Source organism: Borostomias antarcticus, assembly GCF_949987555.1.
Source record: "Borostomias antarcticus genome assembly, chromosome: 24".
Classification (NCBI taxonomy): domain Eukaryota; kingdom Metazoa; phylum Chordata; class Actinopteri; order Stomiiformes; family Stomiidae; genus Borostomias; species Borostomias antarcticus.
This window is the reverse complement of record NC_140257.1, coordinates 12,424,101-12,445,848: the sequence shown is the minus strand read 5'-3', so window position 1 is coordinate 12,445,848 and position 21,748 is coordinate 12,424,101. Positions and strand designations below refer to the sequence as shown.

General features: G+C 46.1%; 1 protein-coding gene across 1 annotated transcript in view; it reads right to left on the bottom strand.

Moving 5' to 3' along the window:
* The window catches only part of LOC311325544 (low-density lipoprotein receptor-related protein 8-like), a gene marked incomplete at both ends in the record, with an annotated part of 57,136 nt that extends 37,837 nt beyond the window's left edge, over window positions 1-19,299 (bottom strand). The window contains 2 exons of the mRNA XM_084458261.1: window positions 18,560-18,682; window positions 19,233-19,299. Of these exons, the coding sequence (XP_084314387.1) occupies window positions 18,560-18,682; window positions 19,233-19,299 (190 nt within the window). The remainder of the gene's footprint in view (window positions 1-18,559; window positions 18,683-19,232) is intronic.
* Between the last annotated feature and the right edge of the window lie 2,449 nt (window positions 19,300-21,748).

The window sequence follows — 21,748 nt, the reverse complement described above, 5'->3', positions numbered from 1 at the left end:
CGAATGCGAAAACAAGCAGAGGTCAGAGCCGTTCAATCTCCTCGTTACCCCAGCAGAACTGGCGGTCCGGTCTAATAAATCACGTACCGAGGGACTCTCCGCCCGAGCCCGGCCATCCAGAGAGCCACCCCCGTTTGATCAAGGAATGGCCCGGTCCGGGTTTTTAAGCCCACACAGTAGATTCGGGGTTTCGAGTCGCAGAGGGCAGATAAGCTGAGCTTCTCCTCTCTCTTTATGCATCTAGCTTTGCCAAGGGGACTAACGACAGCAGATGAACCCACGGTAACAGAACAGGCTCCGTTGATGAATGAGATACGTTTGAATTGTCCGGTCTCTCCTTCCTGTATCTCCTGTTCCGCTGTCCAAAGTCAAGGAGGCAGAGTCGGAAGATATGGATGCCACTGGATGTCTCCGAAACCATGTTTAATGGGTCAGACACGCGACCCTGTGGTAATCGTGTTAGCTTAGCTTACACCCCATGCCAAGGTCAGCATCTCTCCATTCATTTCGCTCCACAAGGCTAAAGTATTATTCTCCCTCTTCTGAGCAGAATTAATTTACCACCGTTAGAACATTTGAGCTGGGACAAACATTTCCAAGGTCACTTTCCAGAGGCGTTGTAGCTATCATAATAAATATTGTAATTCTTCTTCTTCTTTGGTTGTGTAGAACATGTGGATGTTCCTGAATGCTACTTAAGAGACATTTGTTCTCTTGTTAGACGCCGCAGGAAGCCGACTTTTGTCAGGGTGACGACAGGTGATCACAACGGGCAAACAAGGGCTGTGATTCACCTCCCCTGAAAGGTGTAAACTCATTAGTGGTGACATGCAGTACACACACACACACACACACACACACACACACACAATTATCACTACACAAGAAAGGAAAGGTTACCATTACAAAAAAAGAATAAACTTCCCCTATACCATACAGTATCAGGACAGAGACAGCAACGGCGGCCATATTTTAAATGGTAAATGGACTGCACTTATATCGGGGCTGTCATCTGAGCTCAGAAATTATATTAGACTTTCTCTCTTATATTATATAAATATACATATTTTCCGAAAAACCAATATATTCGATTATTGGGTATTAAATAATTTCACAACGATCTGCCTGCAGATCTCTTCCGTCTCTTCCCCTCTCAGTCCCAGCGGTGCGGGGTCGTCTGGGGATCCAGTAAGGCTCATTAAGTCTCGCACCGAGGCCGGCCCAGCGGACCTGCTAGTTCATATCACTGAGCCTCCACAGGCGCCGGGGTTCACTCGGTGATAATTACCAACGCCATCGTGCCATCTGCTTGGATTTTGGGCTTGGACTCCCTTTTTAATTAGGAGGGGTTTATATGTGAGGCCCGTGGGACGCACGGGAAGGGAGGATGGAGGGAGGGGTGGCGAGAGAGAGAGAGAAAGAGAGAGAGACAGTATGCGGGGATGGAATTAGGGATATGAGGGCTACGGAGAAGAAAGATATAGAGAGAAGAGACAGTGATAGATGGGAAGAGAGTGACGCGAAGCCAAATGAGAAACGTGCCGATGAATGGAGAAAGAAATATTATTGTAGATTTGATATGAAGGATAACAATAAGCCGATCCTACCAAAAGACAGATCTTCCCGAGCAATGGTTCCATTTACAGTAAGTCCACCCGGCGGCAGAATGCAGCACCCAGCTTTGAGATAAGTGGATTTACAGATAAAAAGAGCTGAGCAGAAATCAAGCGTTTTCTCTCACTTACCGAGGACTAGGCATTAGAAATGGGATGTGACACAAGATGAGGAGTGGGGGGGTCCATGCTGACCCAGTCCCACCTGCCCCCCCACCCCACCACCTGGACCCCACCTCCAGGAGGCATCTACTGTACACTGTTCTACTGTGTTGGACCCTCTCCATCACAACCTCGTCCTGGCCTATCCTGCAAGTGTGTGTTTATGTGTGTGTGTGTGTGTGTGTTATGTGTTTATGTCTCTCTGAAGACAACCTCCCACCTAACTTCTCACACCTCTGTTGGTATTCAGTTCACAGCAGGACAGAGGTTGCATTCATCTTCAGATGCGCACACACACACACACAAGTAACCTGCATGGCCACAAAATACAGTACCCACACACGCTCTGTGTGCCAGACAACTTTGTTGTCTTGAAGGACATTAATGACGGTAGTTTCCGCACATTCTCTTGGGCATCAGCAGACAAATTGCCTCATTAGTGGAGAGGGAAGTCGAGAAGCGTCTTCGGAACAGAAAACACAACGTAACATGTTGCCTTACAATGGAAGGTAAATGACTTTCCAAAATATCCACCAGTGAAAGAAGCTAAGACGCAGTACACTGTGTCGGGAGAAGGCGTTCTCATGGGACTAGTCTAGTTCCAGTTAAATCGTCCTCTTGGAATTTACAATGTTTAAAAGAGGCTACTGAACACGACAGGTGTCGTGGATTTATTCGTATAATTAAGAAAAGAGTAGTCGAGAAGGCCAAGGTTCATCTTCTTAATGGAATGAACAGAGAATACAATTATTTGAATGTATCTTTTTTTTATAGGGCATTTCTGCTTTAATGGGATAGACAGTGCAAGGACAGACAGGAAAGGTGGGAGAGAGAGAGAGAGAGAGAGAGAGGGGAAGTGTGAATGAATTTCAAGTCTCAACAAAGTGTTCTGTTTTTCCCATTTACTGTTAAACCTTAACTTTGTAGTTCGTTCTCATAGATCAGTCTGTTAGAACTACAAATCCCTCCCTGTGTGACATCACTTCCCTGTCTTCCCCCTGAAACTGTCACTTCCTCTTCTCCTGTATAAACCAACGACCCCTCCTCCCATGCTTCACTCTTGCCTGGAATCACTTCCGGTGCGAGGGTCCGACTCTGCAGAATCGTAACATAGAATAAACTATTGACTTTGTTTAAAACCAGCTTGATCGACCACTCAGCGTGTTCTTTGACAATCTAACTATAATAAGGATAAAAATAACTTTCACAGAAGACATGCAGCAAAGGGGCGTGGGCCGGATTCGAAGGACTAGCCTTTACATGGTAAGCGCCCCAACCCATTGAGCCACCGGGGCGCCCCAGAATAAGACTAAGACTAAGTTCCACTGATTGTCACACACCTGAGTGTGTGAAATTTGTTCTCCGCATTTGACCCATCCCATGCTGCGCTCGGGAATCATTTTGGTGATGTAGCCCCCCAATTCCAACCCTTGTATGTATCTGTAATGTATCTATTACACAGGAAGGTGTGGCCTCTTTCCCGGTCAGGATTGGTGAGGGACACCGGTGAGTGGCCAGGTACGGATCATCAGTGCTGGCTAGGCCCTGGTCTGGTACAGTAACCGATACTGTACATCCATCCACTGTTCACATGGCTGAAGAGCGCTGGCCTGTCCTATGGCTGCCCCTAATGGTGGAGGATACAGCAGCAGGCCCTGAAATCATAGTGTTGGGGTCCTATCTATAGGGCTGGGAATCGGCTTGGATACGATACTGTAAGTACTGTATCATGATACATGGATCATGATACGATTGTATGACGATATATTGCGATACGATGCATATTGCGTCGGAGAGAAAATAATCTTATTTTGTTAAATGTTAAGGATCAAATTTTTCGGCCATTTTTATTCTGCTCCACCTAGTGGAGAAAAGAGATTACTTCCTTTCCATATGTGTAGCATTGAGTTGAGGGTTTACAAATTTTTGTTTGGAATTCATTTTTTTGTGTGTTTATTTGATACTTGATGTTTATACTTTCTGTATTTTTATGTGCCTGGTAAGGCACAAACCGGGGAACTGTCATAGAAATTGTAGTTTCACTCTACCTCCCTCAACCTTTCACATGCCAAACACCCCTGTCCCCTACCTTTTATAATGATATGTAATGATATATAATGACATTTTAAAATGATAAACCCTGACGTGGTTTAATCATTACAACAGGAAGGCATCTCCAGGGGGGAACACACCCCAGACTTTCAGTCTGGCCTAGAGTAACCTTCCATTGATCAAGATTTACTGCCCTTTCTAAGATCACGTGTCTGAACTCTTATGAGATGAGTTAGCCAATCACATCTCTGTAAGCGTCAATACCTGTGTATTGCTTGAATATAAGACCGCGCAACACCTTTCTGCTTCACTTCTGTCGGATGAACCACTCACGTGCGTTATCCTGAAGTCCTTGCGCTCGTATGTTTTCTCAATAAATTAGACTTAACCTCTTTAAGCGAACCTTGGCAAATCCTTTACTTTCGATCAGATTTATTCCACTACAGGACAATCCAATCAGAGGTGAGAGGGTCACAGCCCACAGCCTTGTCCTACCTGAGGACGAGCCAATCGGAGGTGAGAGGGTCACAGCCCACAGCCTTGTCCTACCTGAGGACGAGCCAATCAGAGGTGAGAAGGTCACAGCCCACAGCTTTGCTGAGCATCTCTGACATTCAGGACGAGGCCCTGATTTATCAAACTCTTTTCAGGCATCACTGCGCATTTTCTATTTATGGTCAAGTTAACCCCTCCACCCACACACACACACACACACACACACACACACACCCGCGCGCGCACACACACACACACACACACACACACACACGCACACACACAATTCAGTTCTGGTCGTTTGCACATTGCTTCCCTCCTCTCCCAACGCCCACTCCATATGGTTGACCTTCTGCTTCTGTATTCTCCGCTACGGTGTGTGTTGTTAGTTTGGCCCGCTGTGCTCGTCTCATCGTGTACGTCTGGCAGCGCATCCTTCAGCGCATACCTAGACGCTGGAGGAAATAGAATGATGCGAACGCGGGAGAGATGTCGTACGAACAAAATGTTGAATCTAACAGTCGTATCATACTGTGTTTATCATATACAGTAATGTATTTTCTGCAAACTACCTACCTACCTATCTACCTACCTATCTACCTACCTATCTACCTACCTATCTACCTACCTACCTACATACCTATCTACATACCTACCTACCTACCTATCTACCTACCTATCTACCTACCTACCTACCTACCTATCTACCTACCTATCTACATACCTATCTACCTACCTATCTACCTACCTATCTACCTACCTACCTACCTACCTACCTATCTACATACCATCTACCTACCTACCTACATACCTATCTACCTACCTATCTACATACCTATCTATCTACCTACCTACCTACCTACCTATCTACCTACCTACCTACCTACCTACCTACCTATCTACCTACCTATCTACCTACCTACCTACCTACCTACCTATCTACCTACCTATCTACCTACCTACCTATCTACCTACCTACCTACCTACCTATCTACCTACCTATCTACCTACCTATCTACCTACCTATCTACCTACCTATCTACCTACCTACCTACCTACCTACCTATCTACCTACCTATCTACCTACCTACCTACCTATCTACCTACCTACCTACCTACCTATCTACCTACCTACCTACCTATCTACCTACCTATCTATCTACCTACCTACCTATCTACCTACCTATCTACCTACCTATCTACCTACCTATCTACCTACCTATCTACCTACCTACCTACCTACCTACCTACCTACCTATCTACCTACCTATCTACCTACCTATCTACCTACCTACCTATCTACCTACCTACCTATCTATCTACCTACCTACCTACCTACCTACCTACCTACCTACCTATCTACCTACCTATCTACATACCTATCTACCTACCTATCTACCTACCTATCTACCTACCTACCTACCTACCTATCTACCTACCTATCTACCTACCTACCTACCTATCTACATACCTATCTACATACCTATCTACATACCTATCTACATATAGTATATACCTATCAATTAGACATTCTGTAGCAGCCCACAACAAGGATGCAATCCTCTTACTAACTCAGAGACGGGGAGGAATCAATCAACAGACCGCAGTGCTGCACACAAAACACAAGCTGATGCAACCCTGATGTACTGTAATGTCATCCTGTTTCATGTTGGCCCAATGCCATTATCTGTCTTGGTCAAACTGCCTATATTCTTTGCGTGGAATAATTTATTTGAAATGCAAGTTGTGGCAGACAAATTTACTGAGAGAACTTGAACTTGTACAGTGAAATCATATTATGGCGTACAGTCACTGCAGCGTCTGGTCTTAGACGACAGGGAGTTTGCAGCAATCCTCTGTTATTTGGAAAATCCCTTGCAAGGCTAGGGTCAAAATGATGCTTTTTTAAGCAGCCAGTGCTGGCAAACGTGCCCCCAAATCCCCCTTTCATTATAGACAAGGAGGAGAGGAAATGATCCTGCAGGACTGGTGGATGTGTTTTGCAACCAGAGAGACCGTCTTGGACTGAGGGTCTCTCCACAAGCCTCTCCAGGCATCTCCAACGATGAACAAGCATCAATTTCATTCAAGTGCTTTTTAAAAGGTCGGTGCGCAATCTCACCTTTTTAGGCGATACACAGGTAGCACAACTGCTACTCTATACAATCTGGAATTGCAACTGCCTCTAGAATGACCAAAATTGACCGAAGCGAATGTTGATTAATGTGCGTTTTGTCCATTTTGTCAATTTTATTTGATTTCAATGTACATGGTGAGTCACCTTCCAACTACAGTAGGAAGAGACCGCTGCAGTCGGTCATCTGCCCTCTCTAGCTGCTGGCACCCCGCGGGACTCGACCAGACAGCTGACTTATCTGATGAACTTCCATTCTGCAAGATACCCAGAATTACACGCTGTCCATGGAGAAACATGTCTCCGTGGCTGCCCAGTCCATATGTTTACGTCACCCCCCCCCCCCCCACCCACTCTGGCTCTGTTATCCTAATCAGACGATGGACAGACCAATAGAGGGAGGGTGTGAGGTCATTTCTATCTCTCAGGCTGAGGGCCAGACTACGGAGAGAACGCTGGCTGCAGTAGTTCGCAGGTCGCAAGGGACAGAATTAGTACCCTACGTTTACAGGGGCGAAGGCACGCTGCCATCAGGCCAATTAGCTAGGTACACACACACACGAACACACACGCACACACACACACACGCACACACACACACACACACACACACACACACAAACACACACACACGAACACACACACACACGCTACGGTATCTAGCCCTTAAGATTCATTATGTAAGTAAAACAAAATGATCACTGCTCTAACCAAGGGAGCATTGTAGTACAGTGTGTATGAACATGCTCCACTGCTCTCACTCTCTCACTCTCTCACTCTCACTCTCTCTGAAGAGTCATCAGACGCATCTTCCCAGATAAGTATATTTATTGAAGGCCAGGATCCAGCTGGAGCAGTACGAGGCTTTTGTTTCCGGAATAAATCTAAGCAAAGCTACTGGAGAACAAGCATGACTGAGACTGTAAATCTCCAGCGTTTCCACCGTCAACAGAATAAACAAGATGACGAGCAGACATTCCCAGGGCTCTCTGTGATTCTGCACAATCCGCTCTGAGGCCCTACAGTCATATCACAGGAGAAACTCCTTTGTCATCATCATCACCATCATCCGTCATACTAATTACAACACAGGGGTCGCTACCCACTACTGCGGTTCCTACGGCGATCTTGCTCAAACCCTGACCCGTAATCATTAAAACCGTCATCGGCAATGGGCGGTCACGAGATATACCGTCATTTGAAAACCTACAGGACAGAGGTGCTATGAAACTGAGTGGCCATAAAATGAGCCAGGGCAGGGCCAGGAAGAGGAGAGCAGACAGAAGGGCTGTCCTTATCTGCTGGTCACAATCTAGCCTGACACACTGTACGAGCTACGGACAATCAGATACCGGAGTCAGATGCCGTCGGTCAGATGTCAGTGACCTCTCTGCGTTTCGTTCGTCGTCTAGTCTACGCGTAAAAAAAAACTCTCAACAGCACAACGCGGCACATTTAAGAGTTGAACAAAGACGAATCCTGCTTTGATTTGATTTGTCAAGTCGTCGTGCATAAGAATTCTGGTATGCGGGTTAAAACCCTAATAGAAATGGACAGAATCTCCCTGAGAGCATTCATGGCAGGCGCTGCGTTAGCCCTGTGTGACCACTACATCTAGATGAATTTGTCACTGTGACTTACGAGAACGCGAGTGGAGGAACGGGTGATTAGCCTCTCGGCCCGCTTCTAGAACGATCCGCTCTCGCGCAAAGCCGCAGAACCCTGCTGGTTCCTGGGCGGCAGGAACCAGCAGGGTTCCGGATCCACAGAGCGGGGGCCCCTGAAGACCAAAGACTCACGCCAGGCGTGAATTAGCACAACACTGACACTGCCCTCGCTCAAACCGCCTATTCCGGCGAATCGGCCCCTAGCAACAGTGCAGCGCAATTATACATCGACTTGAGGGCCAGCTGCTGTGCCGTTCGTGACCTGCTTTCGAGGATAGATGTATTCTGCCGATTATGTTGTATTGTATTCTTCTGAACAATGATGCCCGTTCTACTCTTTCCTCCTCCGTCCATCTCAGTTCCTCTCTCAGACACACACGGCCGTCCGTGCTTGATAAGAGTCGGAGGAGCGACGTCTCTGACCGATGACGCACTTTCTGCGCAAACACGCTCTTTGTTTCACGGATACACAAGGGAGCCGCCGTGAAAAGATCAGTCGGGCTGCCGACGGCGCCGCGCTCTCGCCCGGAGACTGGGCCGACGACACGACAAAACACTTTGGCTCTTCTTGTCAGGGTTAGAGGCGGCTCAGCGAGAGACCAAACAGCACGATTCCTAGCTGCACTGCGCCGAACAGAAACAACAGATACTATCTACGCTGCGGCTATGAAGACGTCACTCATTCTACTTATTGGAGATGAAAACGTGCTTCGACCTCAGACGGTAGGGATGTAGGGTGGTCCAGAGGCTAACGGGATATACGGTCTGCCCGGAGGTTCTGCCGGCTGCTGCGGCATGATGGGTAAAGCTTGCTGGAAGACTTCAGGCCGGTACTCCTGTCAGTTATCAATAATTGAAGTAGCTTTCACCACTGTCTGTCACACATCTGTGGACTTTATAAACCTCAACTCTGTACTCTTGCTCCTGCAAAACGCATCACAGCACGGTTCTTTACACCACACAGTGTACAGGTGTTTGTGTGTGTGTGTGTGTGTGAGCTGTGTACTTGTGTAATTCCCAGGTATATGCATAATGCTCTTTGATCAGTGCTTTGGTGATTTCTGGTGTGTAGTTATGCATTAACACGCATGGTTTCAATAAAAGCCCAGCACATTTGGTAAATACATCAAAGACTCATTTGACCCCAACTAACACAGGAAGGGCAGAAACTGCTTCATTAACACTGACTGTCATTAACACTGACTCGGCTTCAATGGGGGAGTACACAGTAGGCAAAGTACAGACACAAACAGTCTCCTTACACAGACCAAGGAGTGAAACAGGTACTCCTTAACTAAAAAGTGACTGGAATCAATCCAGAAAGTACAGTACAGTATGTACGACGTCTGGTACCTTTACAGTAAATACACTGAAGCAAATAAGAGTGTGTGACCTTCCTTCGCTACAGAAAGTTTGGACTACCCACCGCTGGCCGGAACCTCCACTAAATTTGGGGTTGTGCATCCTTCCTCCCTACCGATGGAATCCAGAAAGTGACGACCAGCTGATGTCCGAGATTCAGTAGTTGGGCCAGCTGACTTACTGGAGATACCGGGCTGGACAGAAAGACGACAGTGTCTGTGGCCTATCCTGTCCTGTCCTTTTCTATAGCCAGGAAGTATTATTACTTCACCGATCCCCGAGGGTGAACTGCACAACCGTCTGTCCCTCCTATGCTGTGCCCGTGGCGAGCCGCAGCTTGAAACCGGAGCGGAACCGGAGAGCGCCGCCACGAGAGACGCGTGTTCCAGGCGGTTGGGTGTCGGAAAGAGAGAAACGGCTGTTCTCACAGACGGTCAGACTCCCTCCCCTTGTGCTCCGCGTGCCCTCACGTCCAGGTGAGAGGGCAGCTCTAGCGCTGGAACCTAAAAGCTCCTTAGATTGCTCCACGCTTCCGGGTTTTTTTTGTCCGAGTGTGAGTTTCAGAGAGAAGAGGCGTACAGCCGTGACACGCAGCCAGGGGCTGATGTATCCAGATGGTACCGACGCTCGCCATGACGAGAGCACGACGCCGTTCTCCACGTCGACCGGAGCCCTCTAGGCTCAACGCGGCCGCCTCTGTGGCGTCGGGGGCCGTCCTTGTGTCCACGCCGACGCGTCCGGGCCGCGAGAGAAACGCTGCAAAATAACCGCTCTATCAATGACACTGCAGCGGTCCCCGCCCACCCCCGGTTCCCACAGCCCCGCTCAAGTACCGCCCCCCCCCATGTCCGCGTCCATGTTCTCATCACTTCTCTCTCTCTTGTGATCACTGTCAGCTGCACACTGCGTCGGCCCGTATGTTCCGATCCATTGTGTGGGATGGGTCCTGAGAAAATGTCGATCGATTGAACCCACATGGGCTGGGGTGTGTGCGCGTGTTTGTGTGTGTGTGTGTGTGTGTGTGTGTGTGTGGGTGTGAGCGCAGTAGCCAGTGCCTATGCTTTGAAAACATAACCAGCTCCAGGCTGGACTCAGCTGAGCTTTGATAACTGACCCCTAGACTGCATCAGAGTCAGAAACAACTCACCAGGAGTGAGACCATCTGCCAGCAACGATCTGCCAGTAGACCACTCTCAAATAATACTAATACTATTACTACTACTACTACTACTACTACTACTACAATTACTACTACTACAATTAGTATTACAACTACTGCTGACACTACTACTACTGCTGCTACTACTACAATTACTACTACTACTACTACTACAATTACTACTATTACTACAATTAGTACTACTGCTGTTGCCACTACCACTACCACTACTACTACTACTATTACTACTACAATTACTACCATTACCACAATTAGTACTACAACTACTGCTGTTGCCACTACCACTACTACTACTACTACTACTACTACTATTACTACTACCACTACCACTACCACTACTACTACTACTACTATTACTACTACCACTATTACTACTACTACTACTACTACTACTACTACTACTACTACTACTACTACTACGACTCATGCCAATGCCTGAACTATTAAAAACCTCAGTGCTACTTTGAGTAAAAGAGGTTCTTTTTCTAACATAGATGGACATTGTACAATATAACAGTTATTGTGCTGCAGCCGTGGACGGCAGGCCCTCACAATTTACCGTTTCCACAACCAAGTCTGAACAACGGTCGCCATTACGGTGCCCGTGTGTTTGTTAGTATGCAGGCATTAGCCATTCTCTCTAGTAAAGCCCATGACTATAGCGTTAAGGCAGGCCGCCATTCTCCTTTCTCTCCACTCCCCCGTCGCCTTCTGAGGAACGCATTAGCCCCGTTTAAGTCGGGAGCAGGCGTGACACGGCACCACTAAAGGGCTGACGGCAGACAGGCAGGCGGAAAGAGGGATTTCGCCGCCTGCCTGGGAAGCAGGCATTTACTATTCTGAAGGCCACCTCTGGCTCTCCAGTGATTCTGACTTGAGGTGAGCGGCTTTAAACGTGCAGCATGCGGTTTGTGATTTCCCGATTATTTTTTTGCACGATTCTGAAAAATGCCGCCGACAAAATCCCCTCCCTTCAGGCCTCCCTCCAAAGCCACTCCTCCAAACGGGGGGAAAACTATTGACATTTCGCTAGGTAGGTAGGTTTCAGGTTCTCAAAATGATTGTACGCACTTATTACAGTCCTGCAACTTCCACAGATTACAGAGAAAAAGTGCTTCTGAGCCAAACCGCATAGTGGACCTATAACCACTCCTAGCTTCCAGCATGTGCTGCAGAACAGTGCAATACCATTATTGGCATAGAACTCTACAAAAACCTGTGGGTTACCTATTGGTTAATCACAGTGATTCAGTCCGACAGCCACCAAGATTTTTTTTAGATTACCAAGAATGTCTGCTCAACAGAACTGGCTTTTTCAGCCAGAGAACCAAAAGTGAGTCAGTGATATCGATCGCAGGCTAACCTCCTGATTTACCGACGGATACTCCACCAAGACACAGACCTGGTTCAATAAACACATTCAGACCAGGCCGATGAGATGGATCGCCTACTGCTGCTGAACGCCATGGATACTGTTGCTAAAGTGAGATGTTAACTTACTCATGACCAATCTTAGTGTTTACTGACTCAATGCCAATGTTTTATTAATTTGTTTTCAATGTCTTTATTTATATCATTATTCATGTATTGTTGTTGTTGTGTGTTTTGTATATTGTTTTTTGAGGACTCCAGGAAGAGTAGCCGTTACCGTTTGTAATAGCTAATGGGGATTAATAATTTAAACTAACATGACATGACATGTTTTTCTGCTTACTTCTAAATGCACAAAATAAGCAAGGTAAAAAAGCAGGTGGAGAAAGATACTATATAATCCAAATACAAAAATAACTATTCTAGACACGTGAAATTTCCTCAGACGTCTGAGAGGTGGAACAGCCTCTCCCGTGACCTCCTGTCTACAGTGTCTATGTTGTTTGTCCATGTCGGGTCCTCGGGTGATCTGGACACAAAGATACTTGAAGTTGTCCACCCTCTCCACAGGGGTTCCACTGATGTTCAGAGGGTTGTAGATCCTCTCCTGCTTCCTCCCGTGGTCTACTCCTCATCTCCTTCGTCGTACTGACATTCAGATGGAGGTCGTTGTCCTGACATCACTTAGTCAGGACAACGACCTCCTCCTCCTACTACTACTAGGCCTTCTCGTCAGGTCTCCCGCAAGTGTATCATCAGCGAACTTGACGATGGGAGTTGAAATCGTACTGTCTACGTTGTGGTATGTAAACAGGGAGTAGAGCCCTCTCCTCAATCTTCCCTCACCCAAGGGTTCAGGGGGGGGATCTCGGCGGTGTCCACACCCCCTCGTTCTCTGCTCCCTGTTCGCTTGTCATTTGGCAAAACGCTTCCGACGTCGTGCTGGGCCTCTGAGGAGGAAGGAAATCCACAGCATTTATGGAAATGTCAGCAATCAGAGAGGTACAGTACGTCGGTCCCTGGCCATTTACAGGCTGCCGAGAAAACACAAGGGGACACGGCTGTCTTGGGGCGTGTGACGCATGAAGCGTGCTGGTGAGGTTTTTGACATGGAGCTTAATTTACTGCCTCAAAAGATATACGAGTATAAATATCTCTCACTGGCCTTTTCACTCGCCGACTAAAAACCAAACTGCCATCACAATCAATAGTGTTGTTTTGTGAACAAGGATAATAATACAAAGCTGCTGAACAACACAGGGCCTATTTAAGGGAATCATCAGATAATTATTTCATTGGTCTTTTTGGTATTTCATTTCATTCGAGGCCAAAAAATGCCTTTCCCCTGAAGGGACTTGTGAAAGGGGGCATCAAGTGAGCATGGCGTGGACGCGAGAGCAGGGCGGGGCCGGGGAGAGAGGCTGCTCCACTAGCGAGTGATGCTTGTTAATCCTTACTCTCCCTCTCTAAGCGTTTAATAATCTCCCAGCAGCATTGCACACTAATCTGAGATAATTGCTGGATTGAGCAATTGAAGCAATAGAGTTCTTCCCACACGCGTGCGTGCACACACGCACACACACACACGCGCACACACACACTTCTCACTTGCGAGAGCTTCATGCAGATACAGTTACTGACCTAGGCCAGGACTAGGGTTGCAAATTGCAAGGAATTTCATTAATCGATAACTGTTAACCTTAACAAACAATAGTCGATTCACTTATAAGAACGTCCCACGCTGGACTGCGCTTTGCTTGCTTCATTTTTGTGTCTTCTTCCGCTGTGTTGTTGAAATTTCTCGGCATCTCAATTAGCCTTCCCTACATGGCGGGGCACCTTCATGTGCAGTCAGACCTTAAATCAGGATTTAATTTCACGCAACTCCCGTTGATAATGTTCGTTCCCCCCAATAAATTCCATTCCATTAACAAGCAATAAATCGAGTAACCAAATCTTACTCAAGTAAATTCTTAGCGGTAATTAATCAATAGTCTATTAACTATTAACATCCCTAGCCAGGACAGATCATACCTGGGTTAAGTCCCTGAGTGTTGGGGTTCTCTTCACAGCCTTCTGGTCTGGGAGCAGCAGAGCAGCAAGGCCAGGAGATGCCCCCTACATGTTCAGTATCTGACTGACCCACACCGACGGGCAGAAGAAGCTAGAAGAAACTCGCTGGGTCTCAGCTAGGTGCTAAGCGATCGAGCACAGCAGTTGGTTGTGATGTTTCAGGATAGATTGAGCCTGTGCCAAATTGATATTCCGCTGAGAAGCAATCCTTTTCATACGGAGGAAAACATGGCAGAGATTACAAAGAGTTGCTGTCAGGAAGACAAACAAACAACATCCCTCACTCTCCATCTAGGTCTGCGTCTCTCTCCGGAGATGACTGCTCTTTTTTCCATTTCCAGCACTAGCCTTGAGTCATTCCCCGTTTATATCGTTCACTACTCGCTACATCACATCATACACTTCCTGAATTCCAGTCTATCTGCCTCCTCTCATCTACCTCACATCGATCCTACAGATCGGATGCTGTGTTACCGTAACACCACAGATGCAGGTTTGGTTGAATATGCACAGAGGGACCTACAGGGCCCAGAGAAAAAAACGAAAACGAAATCATCTTGATTTTGGCTGTAGAGTAAATTGTAAACACTGGAACGGCTATGATGCCTCTCTGTGAGCGCTCGTGGTAGTGTGCGGATGACAGCCCACACCAGAGAGGCTTTCACAATTATTCCGGGCTATAAAACTGCCAATGTATCTCCGGGGCCTCTGACAATGAGCAGACGAACCGTTTGTGATAACTAGAGCATTGGCGACAGACACGGCAGGAAGGAAGATTCGGAGAGGGGGGAGGAGGGGCCATCCTCAGGGGGAAGGAGGGGCCATCCTCAGGGGGAAGGAGGCTCTGGCTGTAGCCTAACCCTTTAGGGCCCAACCTGAGCTTGGAGAGATGGAGAGGGGTCCGTGTGGGAGAGAGGAATGTATAGAAGCGGTCGGAGTGTCCCCGAAAAAAAAAACCTATCCTCACAGGATGAACAGAGTGGTTTAGCGGCGACAAATCCACAGGAGTAAACATCTCTTGAGGTTCCTCTTGCTGTCTGTGTGTCAGTGTGTGCCACTCATGTTCTCCTTCTGTATGAATGCACTGGGCATAAAACAGGACTAGCTAGAGTCCCAGAAGGCGAGACGCAGTCCCGTCTCAAGGTCATGTGAACTCCTGGCCTGGGAGAGGAACGGTCGCACTTTGGCAATGTTTCGATGATAAAAGGAAGGTCTGATGATATTACTGACATTGGGACAAATCAGGGTCTAGACGCACGCCAAGATTTCCAGCTAGGGGCTTGATGTTTTGTGCCAGGGATATTAAGCTAGTGCTCAGTCTCTTTCTCTCTCTGGGCCTTTGCTCCAATAATTAGACCCTCGGTCTTATCTTTATTCAATTGCAAAAAGTTATGTGACATCCACAAGTTGATATGATCAATACATTGAACCAGTTTATAAATAAGGCTGATGTCATTGGGTGCTAAGGCAATGTACAACTGTGTCATTGGCATAACTATTAAAATGAATCCAGTGTTCGCTGATATTTTCCAGTAGCAGCATAGAGAATGCATAGAAAATGTGTGTCCTCCTCCAGTTCTGGCAGGACAGAATGTTGTGATTGTATGAAAGGCGGTGTTTAGGTCTAGAAGTACTAAGATTGAAAGTTTCTTGTCATTCAGGTTGAGTCTTAAGTCATTTACAACTTTAACTATCGCTCTTTCAGTGCTGTGGTAAGGACTAAACTAGAAATGGTGCTCAGAAAGCCCAGACATCTTCCCCTGAATGCATGTCATGGCTCTGTGCGCCAAAATTGGATGGGTTCTAAACCGGCCAATGCTACACTCATGGTTCATGAAAAGCGGTCTGGTAGTTTTTGTGTAATTCTAGTCCATAAAATTAATGAAGTTGAACGGCCGGCCTGGATGTTTTTGGGTGGCCCCTGGGCCCGTCCCGTGATTTGGATTAGCTCCAAAATGTAATAGTCTCTAAGTTGGCCCATGCTACACATCTCCACTGAGTTACATGAAAATCGATCCAGTAGTTTTTATGTAATCCTGCTAACTAACAAATAAACAAATCAAGCAAGAAACGTCTTGTGGACCGGCCCCGTGATTCAGATCCACTCCAAAATAGAATGGTTTCTAAGTTGGCCTGTGATACACCCCTCCACCGAGTTTCGTGAAATTCAGTCCAGTAGCTTTTGCGTAATCCTGCTAACAAACAAACACACAAACGCATGCACGCCCCCGAAAACATTACCCATCGCCCTGCGCCGTCGATGAAAGGTCATGTCTTGGCAACCAAGCCAAAGAAGAAAGGGAGTATTATCAAGGCACCATTGTCCGCACTGACACAAATCTAGCATCTTCAGAGCACTGGGGATAGACCCTGTGAGCTTGAAAGAGATCAGAGGGGTGCTTCTGCATTCGGAAATCCTGGTTACTTACATAGACTAGCAAAGAATGTAACACAGTGATATGCAGTTTTAATTGAATTTGATACCTCTTTTAAATTCATGAGGGGAAATAGGCAGTGAAGGCCATGTGTGTGTGTGTGTACCTGCTTGTGTTTGTGTGGCAGCGTGTGTGATTTGCACTTATGACGGTGTGTGTGTCCGTGTGTGAGGGCGTGCACGCGCAGGTTGGTGGGGAGGTTGGGATGCTCTTTGGGGGGATGGGGTTGTGAGAGGGACTTGGGGGATGGTCTGGATGTGTAATGGAGACCAACACGGTCAGGAAGAGCAGTAACACAGCAGAGCCGGTGGCGTTGGTTTCACAATACACCTGTACAACAACGACATCATACCGTAGCTCAGTATAGACAGACAGAGAATACAGAATTGTCTTCGCATTGGAATAGCTCTACAATGCCTACTTTAAAAATGGGGTTCTTGCTTGGGTAAAAGATATAACTCCACGCACTTAAGACCTAAATCCTTGTGTAGCTCTTGTACAGGCTTTTCTCTCCAAGTCATCAGAAATCCTCTCCATGTCTTCTTTCTACCCTATACAGTATGTTACAATACAGTATGTTACACACGTTTACGTTTCCCTGCCCTTCATGCCTGGCCTCTCCCATCAGAACACAATGGCTTGGCTATAATCCTAGCCTACATAATATAACACTTACAGTAAATAGACATATTATCTCAGTACTATACGGCTGCGGTACAACTAGGTTGCAATTAAATCTCTACTACTGTATGTCAAATTGCCAAATGACTGTGCAAGAGTGGTCTTGGCAAAGGCTCCCAATCAGTAGGTCACAAATGGAAGGACACTGGCTGTGACACAATCTACAGTAGCTGTCAGTGACGCAATCTACCGTGTCTGTCTGCTGACACAGACACAGCACAAACTGACAATGGCTGGGACCACAAACTAATGAAATGAGATGCAATATTGCAATACAGCATAATCTGCCAGCGTGGGGCAGCCCTCGCTAAAAGCCTTTCACTAGGAATGTTTTCATTCAGAGGAGGGTGATAAAGGCGTCCCATTTCTTTCACGGGTGAGATATTGAGGGGATGAAAAAGCCGCATAACATAACAAATGTCCCACAGTCTCGGGGGCGTGTAACAGTGACACCACATTAATGTTTTAGGGAGAGAAATGGTCCAAATGACCCGCTTTCCTGTTGGGGGCCTGAGGACACGTCCTGTTGGTCTCGAAGACAGGACAAGGATGGCGGGGTCCCCCAGAGACACAGGCCCTAGCATCGCTATAGAACTATAAATACTCTAGAAAAAGAGGTTGTTCATGTGTGTGTCTGTGTCTGGGTGACGCAAGACTGAAAGAGAAAGCTAGAGAGAGACACAGAGGGAGTTTAGACAGCAGGGAGTTGCAGGAATTCCTCTAGTGGCACAATGAACCCATAGACAAAAGAACATAGTATGGCAACGTACAAAGCTTTTCAGTTCTGGCATGACGGTTTCATTTGTTTTTGTGTGCACTCTTCTCAAAAATATAGGCCACTGATTAACAGAAAGTGGGGGGAATTGGACTTGTATCACATGCGTCAGGATGCCTGTGACAGCATTCTGGCTACCTGTCGAAGCTCTCTGCATGGGCGTGTACAACCTTTCGGTTGGCTGATCATGCCATGTGGGTGGAAAGATGAAAAGAGATCCTGTCCAATCAACTTTCATGCCTCCACCACAAATTACCCTGGAGCCCAAGACCCAGAAATAGCCTAAGAGCCCAAAGTGAATGGCCTGGAACTGGCAAAAGCAGTCTTAAATCAGGTGCTAAGCCTAAAGCTCCAATCTCAGGTTTGAGGATGCACCTGTTCTCGCCAACATTTGAACTTCACCTTTTATGGGGAAGTTAAATCTTAAGTTGGCTATAAGGTAAAATTAATAAAACAAAAGATAAGATATTAGATATTCTTCTGAATAAATATTTGATCAGTTTAGCATGGTGGGTGAGTTTCTGAATGCCTGTTGTGGGGTTCTGTATTTCACACTTACGACAGTTTTCTTCATCACTGTTGTCTGAACAGTCGTCGTCATCGTCACATCTCCAGATGGTAGGTATACACCTCTTGTTATTGCACTGAAACTGTCCATCCTCACACTCGGTCTCTGTGGTTCCTGGTCGAGAGAAAAGAAACCACGTCATCGTGCACGCGCGCGCTCCCTGCCAGCGCATGCAACTGTCTTTTGCAAATGATGATGCCTAATTGATATGCAGCATATTCGTTCATTCGAAGTATTGACAGATGAATCTGTTATTGGCGTCACTTGGCCATTGTTTTCTTAGGCTACCAAATTGTAGGCTTCTGGGCAAAGATATGGAACTATATTATAATTAGGCTAACTGAATTACTAGCGCCCAGCTTCATTAATACTGTCTTCCATCCATGTAGGCTAACAATTGTATGGATGTAGTCTCGGAAAGAGCACATGAGACGTACTGTAGGTGCACGTTTCTAGCATGTTCTTGAAAAAATTAGTTGTCAAATTCACAAGGCAAGAACGTCTGGATAACGCATGCTATTTTTTATGAAGTTTTCAGTTACAATTGATGTTTTTCTCCCGCACATCGTTTTCACAGCGGTTCCAGTCACCACACATAAGAACCCTGTATCCCACCACGCTGCCATCATTTCATCATTTTACTAATCAGACATAAATGACCAACCTTTTGAGGAATGAAGTTTAAGCACTAATAAATGAAAGAGTAGTAGTATCCTTATATCCGTCCACATTTCTGGAGGAGGTGATGGGAGCTCATCCACAAACAAAGCCTGTCCGAAATCGGTTCCTCTAGCGATGCGACGGTGGTACTTCACCGACAAAGACCCCCCCTGCTCGATGACGAAGAGGCAGGGCGGGGATTCAAGTTCATGATAGTAGCCTAGGCATACAGTCCTGATTTCAACGTGTCATCCCTTGCGAATGCAGGTAATGGTTATCTGTCAAAAGCAATAGCCTAAAATGATGAACAGAGGACAGCACTGTGCGAAACGCATTGAAGCAGAAATATTTGATTTAAATAAGACATACGCTACGTGTTCAGTCTATTTACCTCCATTTTAGACAGTCTAGAAAAACATGCGAGTGAGTGAGACAACCGTTTTATTGTGTGTGTGTGTGTGTGTGTGTGTGTGTGTGTGTGTGTGTGTGTGTGTGTGTGTGTGTGTGTGCGCGCGTGCGTGTGTGAGAGAGAGCACTCTCTCACCAACCCCAGATGGATGCAAAAGCAATGTGTAGGCTTGGCAGACTCAGGAGAGAAAGGGAGGAGGTTGACAGAGGAAAATGAAAATGGGGTTACAGGGTCAAACTATATTCTCTTTCCACCTGTGGTGGCACATCTGGACCTCTGTTCACCAGGGAAGCTCAATTTAGGGGGTGAGACAGATGGCCTAGTGATATGAAACCCCTGTACCACCAGGGACACCTCTCATTAACCATAGTGGGGTTGGTCTTTCTTAACACAATGAGGTTACAGTACTGTGAAGAGAAAAGGGCAACAATGGTTTACAGTACAGCGCCTGTGGCCGCGTGCCCAAACGAGCGACGCCGTCAGTCAAATCTAGGTCACAAACATTACTGACAGCATAATTACTCAATTTTAATGGAGATAAGCTGAAGCAGAACTTAATCCCCCCCCTAAACCACACATACACAAACATACACACACAAACATCCTTAGCCAATCAAGACCCAGCATCAAAGGGGAAGTACACAATGGGCTCTGTTGTCAAGGATGCAGGCACTGGGAAGGACTGGAAACCATTGTGGTTCTCTGACACGTTCTTTTTCTCTCAAGAGCTGACTGAACCTAATGCACTGTCAACATCAACACAATATACAGTCGGTCTGCATATACTCTGTTGTCTTCTCGTTGACCAGCTAACCCAGGGGTTTGCATCCTGTGGCTCCGGAGCTACTGTACATGCGGCTCTTTCCAGTGGCTTCCTGGCTTTGACTAAAATGATATGGAAATTAATAACTAAATAAATATATTACTGTTACATTTATGTACTACCGCAGAACAACAGGGAGGCTCACTTTAGACCTCTCGGGCCCTTTCCTGTGTTGTGTCCTTGATAACTATGGACTGACTCAGCATGTGACGGAGCCCACGCACAACAAGGGGCACACTCTGGACTTGATCATCACCAAAGGTCTGAATATTCCTATAGTTGAGGTGTCTGATGTTGCGCTCTCTGATCATTCCTGTGTTTTCGTTGAGAGTACTACTGTATCTCCATGCACACAAATGTTCAAACAGAGTTGAAAATAAAATGGTACATCACTGTAAACACCAGTGAAATATTTACTCAGGCTTTCTCGTCCACACCCACCCTCTCTTGGGTCTCAGTCAATGAGCTTGTAGATAATTTCAATTATCTACAAGCTCCATATATCTGGAACAAACTTCCAGAAAACTGCAGGTCTGCTGCAACTCTGTTATTTTAAATCAAGACTGAAGACATTTGGTTTTGCCGCTTTTTATTAAATAAAATAATTATTCATTCGTACACTGCTCTGTAACTTTTATTCTTGTATTTCCTTTTTACTGCATTTTGTTTTAAACATGCATTTATGTTTGTTTTTTTTGATTATTATATTTTACCTTTTATAAAAAATACCTTTTTCTCGCACTTTGTCTTGATGCTTTTAATGTGTCATGTAAAGCACTTTGAATTGCCTTGTTGCTGAAATGTGCTACAAATAAACTTGCCTTGCCTTACCTTCCCCCGCCCTGGTGAACAGCAACAGAAATCGAGGTCATGAACGTCACTAATCATTGCTTACCCCTCAACACAGCAGGACGTGTTCCAACCTTTCATTAATTAATAGGATAAGCAAAAGTGGTGAAAAATCAAGAAATACTGGCCAAAGTTCAACACATGGTGTGATGTGGTGGCACAATAAATAAATAAATCTGAAATCACTTAGTGAGAAAAAATTAACTGGATGAAATTTTCATGACAGACTACATTTTGTTTTCAGAGAAATTGCTGAGCGGAGTGAACCATGACTAAATGAAAATGCATTTGGCCCACTGAAGATTAAGCAGGAAGAAAAGTACATCAGTCAGAGAGAGAGAGAGAGAAGGGGGGGGTATTTATCAATTGATACCAGCAATGCAGTAGTCCCATAGAGAAGATTTGCAAAGTGGTTCTACAAAATGCATTTAATCATAGC